Genomic DNA, 17,277 nt, shown 5'->3' on the forward strand with positions numbered 1-17,277 from the left:
TATTATATATTATAATATATTTATTATATATAATATATTATATCTTATAATACATATTATATATTAGATATATTGTATATTTTATCTATTACATATATATTTTACATATATATAAAATCAATTATAATCTTATTATTTCTTATTATTACCTCTTTATTCCTTAATTTCTTGGATTTTTTTGGAAATTTGACTGATGAAAAGCGCACTGAGACAGAATTTGGGCACAACTGGGTCAACTAAAAAAGTCCAAAAAAAAATGAATCTTCCAAAATTATCTTCCCAAAATATTTGTGGTTGAATTCCTGGGGGATTTCTGCATGGATACACATCAATATCCAATGAAAGGGGTGGCTGGGAATTCCGGATACAAACCTGGCAATCCCAGGGAATCCTGCTCTGAGTTGTGGGTGCTCCTTTCCTGGGAATTCCTTGGAATCGCTGCAGGATCCGTCACCGGAGCCTGGATACAGGAGAGGATCCTCAGCTGGGCTCCTTTGGGGTTTTGGCTCTCCACACATCTCCTGGATCCGAGGCTGCTGATGAATTCCTGGCGTGTTTGGGATGGAATTCATCTGGGATTCGGCTGTGAGATTCCCTCCTTACGGAAAAATCCAGAGAGAGCCGATGGATCAGATCCTGCGTTCTTCACTGCCGGGAATTCCGGTGGAGTTTTCTCTGGGAATGTGGTCTGGACACAGCTCCGAAGGTTTCCAATCCCTCCTGCTGTTCCCCTGTGCTTATTCCTGGGATAATTTTTGGGATGGAGAAGGTCTGTTGAGATTCCTGGATTTCCCAGAGTCCCAGTTTCTGCAGTGACTCTTTCCTTCCTTGAAGAATTCCTGGAGATGGAAAAATATTGGTTTGAAATCTTCTCTCCGTGCAGTTCTCCTGGAATGATTCCAAGATTTCCCATTCCTGGGCATCTTTTCCTTGCTGGAGAAGGGAGAGGGCAGCTTGTTCCCCCCCAGCTGTGTCACCTGGAATTCACCTCATTCCAAGGGAAAAAATCGTCATTCCCAGCTTCATTTCCAGAGATTCCCCCCGTGTTGATGCAATTCGTTACCGAAATCCACTTTATTTTCAGTCAGGGAATGGTTTGGGTGGGATTTTCCAGTTAAAAATGACCCAATTCCAACCCAAACCATTTTCAGGGACATCTCTCTCTATCCCAGGCTGCTCCAAACCCCGATCTCCAGCCCATCCTCGGACACTTCCAAGGATCCAGAGGCAACCACAGCTTCTCTGGGAATTTGTGCCGGGATCTCAGCACCCTCACAATGAAAAATTCCTGGTGTTGTGTCAATAAACAACGTGGTTATTCCCAAACCTTTCATCCCAATATTCCTCCCTTTCACAAACTTCATTCACCAAACCGATTTTTTTAGGAATTTTAGGTCTTTGCCACAACAAGGACAATATTCAGATGTGACCCCATGAGGCTCACAAATATTTTTCGAGTTTGGCAAACAGCAGGAATCCAAAGTGTGGAAAACTCAGGTTTAATTTACAGTTGGAATTAATTCAGGGAGCTGAGGATCAGGCTGGGAGAGCTGGTTTTTATTAAGCAGGACTTGATTTAGTCCTAAATAAAACCATTTGTGCTTAACCTGATCCGTGAAGCTGCCGCGAGTGTGAAAATCCTCCGGTGTTAAACATTCTCTGGGCCATCACTGCACAGCCTGGAAGAGTTTGGGAACCTGGAAAAGTTATCCAGGGATACATTTCCAAAGGAATTAAACTCCAAAACTCGTGGTTCTGAGTGTGACACGGAAAGATCCGGTGACAAATCGGCGTCGGGAAAAGCGACCGCGACGTTTCCTTGGGATGCTCCTCGCCACAAACCCGCGGCGACGCCGCTTTTCCCAGATATTCCCGTTGGATTTCAGCTGGAAAATCGCTTCCACTGAGGGCATTTTTTGTTTTCCTCCTGCCCTTTGTGAGCTGCTGCCGGGTGCAGCGAGCTCCTTGCCGTGGAATTTTAGGGCAGAGCAGCTCAAGCTCCGAACCGAGAAAATTCCGGAGCCAAACGGCCGTAAACTTTTCCCTCTCTCCATGAGAACGAGGTTTTTGTGTCCAAAATCCTTTTGGAGCTGATGCTGTGGGAAAAACCTGTCCAGTCTGGGAGATTTTTTTTTTACTTGAGGAATTGGATTAAATCCTGAGGGACCCCACGGATGGAACTTGGATCCCGTCGCAAAAAACGGCGGGTGTGGAGTCGGGAATTTGGGATGCAGGAGCCTCACGCAGCCCTGTGTGAAATCCCACAAGTTTCATAGGTTGGGATTTAAAGTCTGAGCTGGGAATTCTTTGTTCCTGCAGGTTGAGAATTCCTGGTGGGTCGGGAATATTTCAGTCATCGAGGTCCAAGGTGGGAGTGGATGAAATTCCCGCAATCCTGGGTAAATTTTGTGCCGTGAAAACAGGAAATCTTTTCAATCCAAGGGGAAAAAACCAAAACAAAGAGGAATCTGCTTTTAGTTCCCTGCAGCTGGAACATTCCTGCCAAGCTCCTGCTGGGATGTGAAGGATCTGTATATGAAATATTCCCTGTTCCCTTCCCTCAAATGGGAGCAGCCTGGATGCTGCAGAGCCAAAGTTCAGGTGGGAACAAACCTTTGATTTTCTCCTGCTTCTCTTGTAATTCTTATCCTGATGAGAGGAAATCGCTGTAGGATCCTACAGCAATTCCCAATCCATTTTTTTATTCCCAAATTCTTTATTCCCAATCCATTAACCCTGATTTACAGGGTTAGTTATTAGCAGATATTAGTTAGATATTAGCAGAATTCCTTATCAAGCTTCAGCGCCGAAACTCCACCACTGATTGCCTTAACTGAGCCTCTCTTGGCAATAAAAAGAATTTAATAATATTCTATAAAAAAATTTTCCTCTTGAAATAAAGATTTCCTGCCTTTTCCTCTTTGTATTCCCTTCTTCCCACTTGCCTTTCCCTTTGTATTCCCTTCTTCCCATCGTTCTTTCTGCGCCATCTCTCCCAAGATTGGGGAATTTTTTTTGGTCTTGCAAATCAAATTAACTTTTGATTTTGATTTTGAGATTGCCACGATTTGCAGGGAGTGAGGGCGACAATGGAATTCATCAGAGCATCACCAGTTATTTCAAACACAATTCAATTTCAATTTCTCGCCCCAAATCCGTGCGGGAGAGGATGGAAAACTCTGGAGGATTCATCCCAAAATTCCTCAGGGCGGGGGAAGGGGTGAGGAATTGTGGTGCTGTGATCACCTGGATGTGTCAGGAAATTCCACGTGGGGATATTTGGGAGTGAATTCCTTGGATATTTGGGATATTTGGGAGTGAGTTCCTTGGATCTGAGTGATGGGGTTTGGTTTCCTGGGTATTTTTCCTTGACTCACCTCATCAGGATCGAGAGCAAACACGAAGTCACCATCTTGGGAGGACTCAACGAATTTGTCGTGAAGTTTTACGGACCACAAGGAAGTAAGTTTGGGATCCAACCCTTCCAGAATAAAAAAACCAACCCCAATCCACTGATTTGTGGTGGGGGAATGAGGAAATGACATTCCAGAGGGGGGAGAATGGAGAAAAATCCAGGGAAACACCTTGTGGAGGGTGGGGAGGATCCAGCTGTGAGCATGAGCAGGGATAAATCCCATCCCTTGGAGATTGAGCCTCTGGAAAAATCCTTCAGCATCCCTGAATTTTCCTAGATCTGGCAAAATTTATATCAGTCACAGAAATTTCCATGGAGTTTGTCATTAAAATGATTTTTGCATTTAATTTAGCACCAAAGGTAAGGAGATTATCCCAAATCAAGCAGAGCAGGAAAGAAATTTTAATTTATTTTAAATTTTTATTTTATTATTTATTATTAAATAATATTATTAAGTAATAGTAATAAAATAAAATAATAAATAATATTATTTTATTATTTATTTATTTTTTAAAAAAATTAATTTTATTATTATTTAATAATTATTTTTCCCATGGGAGCTTTGCTTTGGAATCTCACCCCCCAGTGGAGCTTTGGATTATTCCAGAGCTGTATTTTCCATAATTCTGTTTCTGTTGATCGTCTCCTCATCTTTGGAATGTTTAATTCCTGTTTTTCCTCCCTTGCAGCACCGTATGAAGGTGGAGTATGGAAAGTTAGAGTCGACCTTCCTGACAAATACCCCTTCAAATCCCCGTCTATAGGTAAAAAATTCCTCATTTTCCATCCAAGTCCTGCGGTTTTGTGCCTAAAATTTGCAGGTGGAGTGTGGTACCAGCGCAGTGGAAAGACTTCGGAGCCTGCAAAATGTTTTTTATGGGATTTCAGATCCCAAGGAGAGAGGAATTTTGAGCTTTGGAAGGAGGAAGAGCTGGGAGTGGGATTTGGTTGCGTATTTTTGTGTGTTGGTCAATTAAATCTCAATTTCCATGTTTTTTTTTTAATAATAAATCAGTTTTTGGGTGGTGGAGCAAAAACCAAATTTCAGGGTCTTGGGGAGAACCCAACTTTTGGGATTTTCTGTCCAAAAACATGGAAATTCTCCTACTGAAGCCTCCATCCTCTTGGAGCAGGGAATACTTTTGTGGAATAACTAAAAAGCAGGGATTTATCACCCAAAAAAAAACCCCACTGGCTTGACTTCTCAGGCTTGTTTCACCTTGGAGAGCGATAGGAAATTGGATTAGGAAATTATTTTTATCTTGGATCCATCCTTGGGGAGCAGGAAACCACCTGGGATATCTTCAGGTACCCGAGTTTATTCCAGTTTTTAGGTTTTTCCTGTTAATAATGGTGAATATTCTGGATAAAAGCCCAAATGGAGGAGAAATAGGAAATAAAGAATGATTTTTTTTTGGAGTCAATCCCAGCAGAAAAACATCAAAAACTCAAGGTAAGGCCTGATAGAACCAACATTAGCTGAGGTTCAGATCTTTTTCCTTGAAGAAATTCCACCTTTATCCCAAAGTTTAAAAACATCATCCCTTTAATTTGGTATTCCAGGACTGGAATTTAAAATATTTCTTCAATCCTAAATAATCTTTGATGCTGGTGTGGATTTTTTGTGAAAAATGTGAATTTTTTGGAGTATTTCTCTCTTTTTTTTTTTTTTTCAGAGGTGTCCTTGGGAAAGGTGGGAATATTTTGGGAATTCCTAAAGGAGCAATTCTCCAAAAAAAAGGGGATTTATCCAAAAATTCCCCCCAAAAAAGGGATTAATCCAAAAATTCCCACCCCAAAAAGGGATTAATCCAAAAATTTCCCCAAAAAGAAGGGATTAATCCAAAAATTCCCAAAAAAAGGGATTAATCCCAAAATTCCACCAAAAAAGGATTAATCCAAAAACTCCCCCCAGAAAAGGGATTAATCCAAAAATTCCCCCAAAAAAAGGATTAATCCAAAAATTCCCCACAAAAAAGGGATTAATCCCAAAATTCCACCAAAAAAAGGGATTAATCCCAAAATTCCTAAAAAAAAAAGGATTAATCCAAAAATTCCCCCCCAAAAAAGGGATTAATCCCAAAATTCCCCAAAAGGTAAATCCCAGGAAAACCAGGAATTGCAACAAATTTGGCTCTGGGTTTGAGTTCTCCCATCAGGATAAATAAATCCCAAAATATCCCAATTTTCAGGCTTGAACTGGAGCAGTTGTTCCCAACAAAATTTGCTCCTTTTGCTGCTCCTGGAGTAAATTTTTTGGGAATATTCCTGCATTTTTCAGGAAACAATTCCATGTTTGTGTCTGCTTCCATTTCCTGATTGTTTGGAGCTATTTATGATTTCCTTGGGATTTAAAATCTTCAGGAGAACTTTCCTGCTTTTCCAAAGAGGAGCTTCAAGGGATTCCTGGAGCTCCCAAGAGAAAATTTTTTGGGAATTTGGTGTTTTTTTTAATCAGGAGGAAAATTCAGATTGGGAATGTTCTGCCTTGGATACAGGAGCAGCAAAACCCAGCTGGGAACTTGGAGTTTATTTACTATTTAATTATTATTTCTTTAAAAATCTGCAGGAATATTAGGCCAGCAAGGGATTTATTAATAATTAATAATGTTCTATTTAATATATATATAATTTTATATATAATATTTTATATAATTATATATCTTTTTATATATAATTATATATAATACTGTAAATATTCTATGTATTATATAATATAGTTATATATAATTATGATTGTAATTGTTAATAATTACTATTATTAATATATATTTTATATCTAATTATTATTAGTATATTAATAGTTAATAACATTTATTAATAATCAAATGCCACAGCTGGAAAATTTACATTCAAAATGCCCAGATCATAAATATCTCAAATAAATTCAATATATGCTACATATTTTTATAAAGCTTTTATATTTTTATACTTTCTATATTTATATTATCTATTTATAGATAAATACATATATTTATATATACATTTTTATATATTTCTATATATTTATATATATAATATAATATATTTTATAATATATATTTATATATATTTTATATATATGTATATATAAGTATAATATATAAATATATAATATATATTATATGTTTATATATTAAATAAATATAATATAATAGATATTGATATATTTTGTATTATATTAAATATATTTATAAACTTCTTATAAAAATATATTTTTAAGTTATATTTATAAATTCTATATATATTTATAAATTTGCTGTCTTTATTTCTATATTAGGTTATGTGAATTATTATATTTTATTTATATTTATTATATTTTTCCAGTTCTCATTTTCCTCCATCTGTGTCCCAGTTACCTGCAGATATTTCAGTTTTCCCTTGCATTTCTATTTTCCCTTTTTTCCCCCCAAACAAAACACCCAGAACATATGGAATATAAATATATATAAATATTTATAAATATTTATAGAATTCATGTATTGTGGCAGCCAGTACAGGAGTGCAGCTGGATTTAATTTCATTTTATTTTGGAAATTTCATTGAATTCCATCCAAGATTTCACAGATTTCTCCTGAAATTATTTTTAAATTTATTATTATAATTTTTTTGTTATTATTATTATTATTAGTAGTATTTATATTATTAGTATTATTATTATATAATATATAATACAATATTATATCATATTATATAACAATTATATTATAATAATATAATAACAATTATAATAATATAATAATTATATTAATACAATATAACAGTATATTAATATATTATTATGTTGTTATTATTATTAAAATCATAAATATATTTATAAATATATTAATATATAAAAATTAATAATTTAATATATTGAAATTTTACAATTTATGATTTATAATATTTAATTCTATTAAGTATTTCTATTAAATATTAAATAAATAAATATTAATACACATAAATAAAAAAATGCTGGAGAGCAGCTCTTCCATTTGGGAAGCTCAAATCCAAGGACAACACCAAGGAAAGGATTATTCCCAATTATTTGGTTTTTCCCCCAAAAAAACCTGGCAGGATTTAGGATCGGGATCTCCTCAGCTCAGCTCCGACAAAACGGATCCGTGACCTGATTTAAACTTGTGGGAGCTGCAGGATGTAAATATTTGATGGAATTCCAAATTCCCTTTTTAAATTTTAAATTTAAATTCGTTTTTCCAGCTGAATCCAACCAAGTTATTCCCAAAATTCACTTTATTAGCCTGGAGGTGTTGATGGAATTCTCCTCTCAGAGATGATTCCGGTCTCAGCCTTGGATTTGTCCAAAATCCTGCAATCCAAGAGAAGCTGGAATTCTGTTTGTGTCAGAATTTATGGGAAGGAAAAGGCTTCAATCCCAACCTGGGATTGGGCAGGGGTGAAATTCCAATGCCTGGAGAGGATGGATGAAAATTTGGGATGATTTGGAGCTTTTTTAATTGGTAAAAAATAGAATTTTTTAGTTTTTTTAGGGTTTATCTGGGAAGAAAAATTCCCTTTTTTTTGGAGTCCTGGAAGGAGGTTTTTTTTTCCCGTCAATATCCCGGATTTGAATTAATTCCCTGTTTTTATCCTTGTCAGAAGCAATAACTGCTGGTTTTAAAAGGATTCCTGCAGAATTCATGGAAATTCCCACCTGGACCACATTTTGTACGGATTTTGGGGCTGGGAGATGGTGACACAACAAGAAAAAAAAAAGAGGATTTATTTCAATTCCTCAGTTAAAAAAAAAGCAACACCAAGATTTGGAAGAAGCTTCTGGATGGATCCACCAGATCCCAAACGATTTATCCAAGCCAGAAATTCAGGAATTAATTCCATCCCTGTTCCATGTTTGTGACCAAATCCAGATATTTGGGTTCCTTCTGTTGAAAAATTTGGGATTTTGGATTCTGCATCCGCTCTCAGCCATCACTGGAAGCATTTTTTGGGGTGGAGCATAATTCCATTGATTTGTTTTATTTTATCATTATTTATGGGGTAAAAAAGAGTGTTTAGAGCTTCCAACCATCTTGAACTCAAAGTAAAATTTAAAATAAAATTTAATTAATTAATTGATAAAATTAAAATTTATCTTTTGATAAATTTGATAAATTATAAATTCTGATAAATTTTGATAAAGTGTGGGGCACCTTCTGCTGGGTAAGGCTTGAAAACCACAGGGGTTTAATTTAATTTAAACAATTTAATTTAAAAAAATTAATTTAAATAATTTATTTTATGGCTTAGTAGGAAAAATATCCATCTCAAATCCAGAAATCTGAAATTTAGACAAAGCCACATCGAATTCCCTCTTCCTAAACATCACCTGAGTAGGTTTTTAGGAGACCAAAGGCACCAAAAAGAGAATTAATTAATAGAAAATATGAATTATTACCTCCCTGGCTCACAATTGTAGATAAATATCGTGATTTCGAGCTCACAGGAAACCTCTGTCAGGAAAAATATCTTTAAAAAAATCAAATATTAAACTGAAATTTGTGTTCAATGTCTATTCTTCCACTTCTAAATAAATTCTTGCACTTCATCAGCTTTGCTGAGCTCATGGATGAATCCTTGTTCCATAAATTCCAGGTTTCTCAAGCCTGGAATATTTGTTTTATAAACATTTTAATATTTTATAAATTTAAATGTATCAATTTTATAAATCTATTAATATTTATACTATTTTGTAAATATTTTATATTTACTAATAAATGGAAATAATTACATTTATTTGTGTTTTTTTTTCCTGCTCATTTCCTTTTGTGTCTCCTCACAGGATTCATGAATAAAATCTTCCATCCCAACATCGACGAAGCGTAAGTAAATCTCTTTTTGTGTCCCTGTTAAATCCTTCAAAATTCCAAATATTTTCCCAGATTTTTTCTGCTTCTCTGGAGCTTCCTTAGCAGTAAAATTCCAATTTCTTTCCTCTTGGGCAAAGTGGGAAAATTGAGGTGGTTAAAGACCAGAAATAGGAATAAATCAGGGTTTAAATAGGAATAAATCAGGGTTTAAATAGGAATAAATCAGGGTTTAAATAGGAATAAATCAGGGTTTATCCCAAACCCTGGGCAAGGGGTTGGGGAGGATTTTTGATTTTTGATATTTTTTAATTCCCAGAGTGTTTTGCAATGTTAATTCCTTTTTTTTTTCCATGTGTTTCAGGTCAGGAACTGTATGTCTAGATGTAATCAATCAAACTTGGACAGCTCTCTACGGTGAGTTGGGAATTTTCCTCTGTGTTGGGGTGAAAAGATGATTTTTGGCCACTTTTGGGGTTCATTTTTTCTTTAATTTTGGGGTTTTTTTACTGAATTTGAAATTTTTTAAATTCCTCCCTGAGCCAAGATCTCAAGAAAAATAAGATTATTTTTTTTGCAGGTTGTATTTTTGCCCCTGGTGCTGCAGAGTGGTTTCCATGGGGTCATTTCTGATTAAAAATTTACTTTTTAGAGATAAAGATATAAAAGAAAAATATATTAAAAAAAAAAAGATAAATGTAATAAAATAAATAAAAGAAAAAGATAAATAAAGTTATATCTAAGTTTAAAAAAAAAATTAAAAAAATATAAAATAAAGATAAAAAAAGAACACAGCTGAGCTTCCATTAAAAAATGAGAATTTCAGATATTCCAGTTATGCTTTGTGGGAGAAATTCAGGGGATTGTGGACATCAAATCCTTCAGGTTCTTCCCTGGAAAACTGATTTTAGCTGGAATTCCTGGTTGGAATGCTGGAATTCCCAGTGTGGTGATGAGGATCTCAGCGTGGATTTGTTGTGGGAGATCAGCGTTGCCACTTTTCCATAAAAATGAAATAATTCCAGCGGTTTTTGTGCTCCAGCATTCCGGGTCCTACCTTGGAGCTGCAGAATTTTGGGATGGCTGAATTCCCTCTAAATTCACCAATCCAAGATTCCAACGCCACTTCCAAGGATTTTCTTCCCTCTGTGGCGCCAAGAATTGGAAAATCTTTCAAAATTGCTTTTTTTTTTGGAGTTTTTGCCCCTTTAAAACAGAGCTGACGAAGGATCTGGGATAATTCCAGCGGCAACCAAGGTGGGAAAAACCTGGAATATCCACCAAAAAAAATTCCTGAGGATTTCATGGTTTGATTCCTGCTGCTTCCAGCAGCTCCTCAGTGCTGGGGTTGGAATTCCTGCTTGTGTTCCACCCTCTCCTGCTGAACCAGCAACAATTTGGGGCGTTGGGGAGAAGATTCCTTAAAAAAAAAAATCATTATGCTGAGTGTCCCATGATCCAGGGAGGGAATTCCAGGGATTTTCTTCCTCATCCTCAGGAAGTTTCAGTGGCCACAAAGAGCCTTTAGATCCAAGAGACTCAACCCAAATTTTACAAATTAAAAATCAACTTTTTGCTGCCGGTGCCCGAATCCAATCCCTGGGAATTCTCCACAGCAGGGAATTCCCACACAGAGCATCCCTGCAGTTTTTCCAGGATCTTTTTGAATTTTTTTTTGATTTTTCCAGGTGTTGTTGTGCTCTGTGTTCCATCCAGGACAAACCTGGGCACCACACGGAGCCTGGAATTCCGTGGTTGCATCCAGAGCTTTTTGCACCTGGAAATCTCCTCCTCCTTTTTTTCACCGAAATTTCACTAAATTTTTGGTGAATTTTTTTGGGAAGTTGAGAATTCCAGGATCTGGTTGAGTTCAGTGGATCAGTGATGACTCTGGAATGGGATTCTTTTTCCAGGGAAAAGGAAGGGTTGGGGTGGTCTCACTGCTCCTGGTGGTGGGAGAGATGGGATTCCCAGATTCTGGATTCTGATTCGGGATTTCCCTGCCATGAGGAAAGAGAGACGGATAAAAGATTTCTGGAATGTTCCAACAGCAATTCCCTCACTCCAGGAATGTTCCCAGGGAGGAATGATGGCACAGGGCTGGTTCCTGAATATCTGGAATGGGGAATTTAACATCTGGAACGGGGAATTTAACATCTGGAATGGGGAATTTAACATCTGGAAAAGGGAATTTATCCTCTGGAATGGGGAATTTGTCTTCTGGAAAAGGGAATTTGCCCTGTGGAATGGGGAATTTGCCCTGTGGAATGGGGAATTTGCCCTGTGGAATGGGGAATTTGTCCTCTGGAATGCGGAATTTAACATCTGGAATGGGGAATTTAACATCTGGAACGGGAAATTTGTCCCCTGGAACGGAGAATTTGTCCTCTGGAATGGGGAATTTGTCCTCTGGAACGGGGAATTTAACATCTGGAACGGGGAATTCAACATCTGGAACAGGGAATTTGTCCTCTGGAATGAGGAATTTGTCCTCTGGAATGGGGAATTTGCCCCCTGGAATGGGGAGTTTGTCTTCTGGAAAAGGGAATTTAACATCTGGAACGGGGAATTTGTCCTCTAAAAAAGGGAATTTGTCCTCTGGAACAGGGAATTTGCCCCCTGGAATGGGGAATTTGCCCCCTGGAATGGGGAATTTGTCCTCTGGAATGGGGAATTTGTCCTTTGGAACAGGGAATTTGTCCTTTGGAACAGGGAATTTCTCCTCTCAGGGATTTGGGAAGAGGATTTTGTGTATCCACAGTCACTCCTGGGCACCAGGAGATTTCCTGTGGATTCTTGGGTGACAGATTCCATGCTCGTGGGATCTCTGCTCATTCCCTGAATTCTTTGGAGATGGAGGAGCGGTGGTTCCTATTAACAAAAACTCTGGAAGAGTTTTCCATGGACTCATGGAATGCTTGGGCTTGGAAGGACCTCAGAGATTGAGCTCCAGCCCTGCTCTGTGGGCAGGGAACATTCCATTTAAAGATTGGAAAAGGCAAAGAATTCATGGAAGGGCAAAGCCCAGCTCCGTTTCTTTGGAATTTTTCCTAATTTTCCAAGCCAGGATTAAAAATCAGGAAAATCCCATCCCTTTCCTTGCTTAACCCATGGATAATTCACGTGAAAGGATGAGGAATTTGTCAGGAGCTTTTCCATCAACCCTCATTTTAATTTCTAATTTAACCCCCTCGATTTCACCTCATCCCCACATTCCCAGCGCGTTTCCCTTTGGAATTTGTACCTCTGGATATTCCAGGATGGGGTTTTTTTTTTTTTATGGGATGAGGGGACACAAACATCAATTTTGTTTTCATCTTGCAGATCTCACCAATATATTTGAGTCGTTCCTGCCCCAGCTGCTGGCTTATCCCAATCCTATAGATCCTCTAAATGGTGACGCTGCAGCCATGTACCTCCACCGACCAGAAGAGTACAAACAGAAAATTAAAGGTAAAAATTCAATTAAATTTAAATTTAAATCAAAGTGCTGGGAGTGTGAAACACAGAGTGTTTAACTCTAAAATCCAGAAAAACACTGAATTTCATACAACATGAAATTTATGGGCGTGTTTTCATGGTGATACATGAAAACAATTGTTAAAGTTAGATAAAAAAGTTAAAAGTGTGAGTGTGTAAATTAAAGTTTTCTTAAGTCACTGGGTGAAGAATTAAAGTTTAGAAAGCAGAAGGCAAGATGGAGAATTTAGAATTTTGTTTCTTTTCCTTCTTTCTTAATTTTCTTTTAGAGGTTTTTGGGTAATTGCAGGTGATTGGGCAGAAAATGTCACAGTGCAGCACACAGGTGATGGATCATTGGGTCATTAAGGAAAATAATTAACCTGTCTATTGTTAATTGGATAAAAATAAGTATAAAGATAAAAGAACTGCATAGTTTGAGGCCATTTTGTGCTTTAAAACACAAAGTGAGCCACAAGGCCTTGTTGTACCATCAGAAAGAAATGAACCAAATTGCATTAAATTACAATTAATTACAATTAAATTACAATTAAACTTGTGCAGCCAGTCTGCCAAGTTTTGTAATGACCTTGTAATAAACAGGAGAAACGAGATTTTAACGAGCTCAGGAGTTTTCTTCAAACCTAGAGAACCCAGGATCCCAAAAGAATTAGTTTATTTTAGGATATATATATTTATTTTAGGATATATATAGCTATAGATATATATAATAAAAAATTAACATATAAATATATATGTAAAATAACGAATTTATTTCTAATATTTATTATAATAAAATGATAAATCAATTATAATGAAATAATAAATATATATAAATAGATACATGTATAAATATATAAATATATACATCTATATATAAATACATACATATATAAATATATATAAAATAAAAAATTAACATATAAATATATATAAAGTAATACATTTATTTCTAATATTTACTATAATGAAATAATAAGTTATAATAAGATTATAAATATATATAAAAATATCCATATATAAATACATACAAATATAAATATATATGAATATATACATATAAATATATATAAATATATATAAAAAATATCTAAATAATCACTTAATTATTTATATATATAAAAATATATAAATATATAAAGAATATATAAAATGTATATAAATATATATAAATAATAAATTAATCAATTATTTATATCTATATAAATATATAAAAATATATATTAAAAAATATATAAATATATATCAATAATAAAGTAATCACTTAATTATTTCTATACATATAAAGATATAAATATATATAAACTATATAAATTAATCCCTTAATTATTTATAGATATATAAAATATAAAAATATATAAATACATAAAGTATATAAATTAATCCCTTAATTATTTATATATATATATATAAATAGAAATATATAAATATATATATAAAAATATAAAAATCCCTTAATTATTTTTATATATATATATATAAATAGAAATATATAAATATATATATAAAAATATAAAAATCACTTAATTATTTATATATATATAAATATTTATATATTAATATATAATATATAAATATCTATATATAAAATAAATAAATTAATCCCTTAATTATATATATATATATTTTTTTCCTCTCTCCCATACAGAATACATCCAGAAATATGCAACAGAAGAAGCACTAAAAGAACAGGAAGAAGGCACCGGGGACAGCTCATCCGAGAGCTCCATGTCCGATTTCTCGGAAGATGAGGCTCAGGATATGGAATTGTAGTAGAGGAGCCCTCCTGCTTTTCAGAGACACTCTAATTTCCTAACCATGAGAAGCAGACTATAATATTCATATTTAAACAAAGCAATTTTTTTTATTACTAAAACAAGGTTTTTATGAATTATAGCATTGATATATATATAGATATATATATATATATCACCCTTTAGATCTTGATTTTTGTTTTTTTGTTTTTTCTCGGTCATTTTCCCCATTCCCGAGGTGCGTTAGAGTATTCCCAACATTCCATTCTGGTAGCAATATGCAACCTGGATGCATGCATTGAGATATTTTTATTTTTATTTTTTTCCATTTTTGGCTACCAAACAGCTGCCCTGGGAGGGAGGGAATTAACAAAATAAAAACAACATTTAAAAAAAAAAAAGAAACCAAAACCACAAAAATTCAAATTAAAATTAAATAAAAGAAAGGGATTTGCTGTCGGATCGAGGTTTCCACCTGGGATATTGACCTTACCTCCGAGTTTAAAAACCTTGGGGGGTTTTAGCTGTGTAGGGATGGAAGGGGCTCCTCCAAATTATGTTTGAAAACATAAAAAAAATAAGATTTAACAACAACAACAACAAAAAAAAACCCAAATCCAAAAGCATGGAGCTCCGGAAAACACCGAAACCGGAAACAAAAAACTCGGAATTTCTTGCTGTGGACTCCTCCCTGCCCTCCTGAACTTTAGGGACTGACAAGCACTGATGGATTTCCCTTTTGGAAAAGCTTTGGATGTTGTTCCCTTTGCTTGGTCTGGATTAGGAATTGTTCCCTTTGCTGGGAGGGAAGAACCACCCGGAACCTTCACGGATAAAAATTCTCTTGGAACTGGGATTAACCCGGAGCACGTGGAAGCGAAACTCTTCCTCTGTCCCCACTTTGGAACCTGCTGCCCTTAAATGGCTTCGAGTTGGCTTTATTATTATTATTATTATTATTATTATTATTACTATTATTATTATTATATTTTTATTTTTTTTTCTGTCTTTTTCCCTCCCTATTTTGCTGGAAATCTGATTTAGACACCTGAAAAACACTTGCTGTGTCCTGGGAATTCCTCTGACCGGATGGATTTGCCTTGCCAGAGCTTCAGATCCACGGAATTTGGCCAAAATCCACCAATCCATCGGCGCTGGTTTTGATTTTCCTTTTTTTTTTTCCTTTTTTTTGGGTTTTTTGGGGAGGTTTTTTTGGTTTTTTTGGTTTTTTGGGGTTTTTTAAATCTTTTCTTTCCTCCCTTTCTGCACCAGCTCGGTTCCCATCTGCTTGTGTGTGTACAACAGGATAAAAATTCCTTAAAAGTTAACAAATATGGGAAAAAAAAAAATCCACAAAATTTAAGCTGAATAATAAAAAAACCACAAAAAACAAAAAAAAAAATAGCCTGAAAAAGCACCAATTAAGGAAACAAATTAGTTCACACTCTGGGTTTTTTTTTATTGGTTGGTTTGGGGTTTTTTTTTTTAGGTTTATTTTCCAGGATATTTGAGAATTGGAATGTTGGATTTCTCCTGGTGTTTTACAGCAAGCTGAAAGAATTTTTTATTTAAATTTTTTTTTTTCTGTTTTTCCTAAAAATCTGATGAGTAAATCTCCTTGGAATGCCGGGATACTTGAATTTGGGATAATTGTGCATTCAAACTGAGATGGATTTTTAAAGCTGAATGTTATTTGCTGTTTTCTTTTGGGGATTTTCTTTTTTTAATTTTTTTTTTTTCCGAGGGATTTGAATAAAATGTTTTTCATTTTTGCTGCAGGAAAACAACAAAAAAAAAAACAAAACAAAAATCAACCCACCCTGAGCGACTCTGGAGCAGAGTTTTGAATGTCAGACTGGCACATTTAGCATTTTCCTAGAATTATTTGGGGTTTGTTTCCTTTTTCTTTCGAGTTGGGGGTTGGGAAATTCCAACCCAATCACAGATTCATAAAAAAAGCACAATCAATTCCTTTAATTTCATTTTTTTTTTCAGGGAGGGGAGGGTGGGGGAGAAAAAAAACTCCATCAAGTCCCACTTGGCTTTGGCATGATTTTTTCCTTAATAAAACAAAAACAAAAACAAAACAAAAAAACAACAAAAAAAAGTGAATTTCCTTCCCAATAATTTCTATTAATTATTAAACCAAATAATTTCTCTTCATTCCGGGTATCAATTTTCCCTCTCGTTTTTATTTTGATTTTGATTTTTATTCCCAATCCTTTTCCAGCAGTGATGTAGGGCTAGTACTGTGCTGAAATTCTCTATCTAGCATTTGTGGCTTGTTGGGAGGGGTAATATTAATTATTTAACATGTAATGATGTAATTAACTCTTTAATCTAGCACGTTGTTCGCTCATTAATTTCGGGGAGGGAGGGGCCACGTTTAAATCGCTTTTTTCCTGCTGCCCTGGCAGTTTTGCTTGTGCTATAAACTTTTAATTGTAGGTGCTAATTAGGAGTAGAGTCAAGTGCTGGGTGGTGATTTCAGTTTAAAAAAAAAAGCTTCAAAAAACAGAAAAAAAGGACAAAAAAAAAACAGAACAAAAAGATAAAAAACAAAAAAAGGCAACCAAAAACAACAAAAAAAAAACCACAATAAAAATTTGTATTTTTTCAATATTGTATAAAAATAGTGTTCTAATTCCCTCACCCCTCCTTTTTCCCTTGTAGGGTTTTTTTTTAATCTCCTTCACGTGGATTTAGGGAATCCAAATGCTGGATGGGGAATTCTAAACTGGAATTCCCGAAAAAAAAAAAAACCCAAAATTTGAGAAAGCGCAGCTGGCTGGGAATGGATTCATGGAATTTGTACCGAGCAGAGCCACAAAAATTCACATTTCCAGCGTTTCCCAAGCTGTGAGAA

The 17,277-nt window shown here is 35.0% G+C and overlaps 1 protein-coding gene across 1 annotated transcript in view; it reads left to right on the forward strand.

The window, feature by feature from the left end:
* Positions 1-17,031, forward strand: part of UBE2H (ubiquitin conjugating enzyme E2 H) — a 40,048-nt gene extending 23,017 nt beyond the window's left edge. Inside the window, exons 2-7 of the mRNA XM_005533081.3 lie at positions 3,386-3,462; positions 4,105-4,179; positions 9,174-9,213; positions 9,563-9,615; positions 12,523-12,651; positions 14,306-17,031. Of these exons, the coding sequence (XP_005533138.2) occupies positions 3,386-3,462; positions 4,105-4,179; positions 9,174-9,213; positions 9,563-9,615; positions 12,523-12,651; positions 14,306-14,430 (499 nt within the window). The 3' untranslated portion in view covers positions 14,431-17,031. The remainder of the gene's footprint in view (positions 1-3,385; positions 3,463-4,104; positions 4,180-9,173; positions 9,214-9,562; positions 9,616-12,522; positions 12,652-14,305) is intronic.
* The last annotated feature ends 246 nt before the right edge of the window (positions 17,032-17,277 follow it).

This window comes from Pseudopodoces humilis, chromosome 5 (assembly GCF_049639895.1).
Source record: "Pseudopodoces humilis isolate 2021_Gansu_Grassland_sample_001 chromosome 5, ASM4963989v1, whole genome shotgun sequence".
Taxonomy (NCBI): Eukaryota; Metazoa; Chordata; class Aves; order Passeriformes; family Paridae; genus Pseudopodoces; species Pseudopodoces humilis.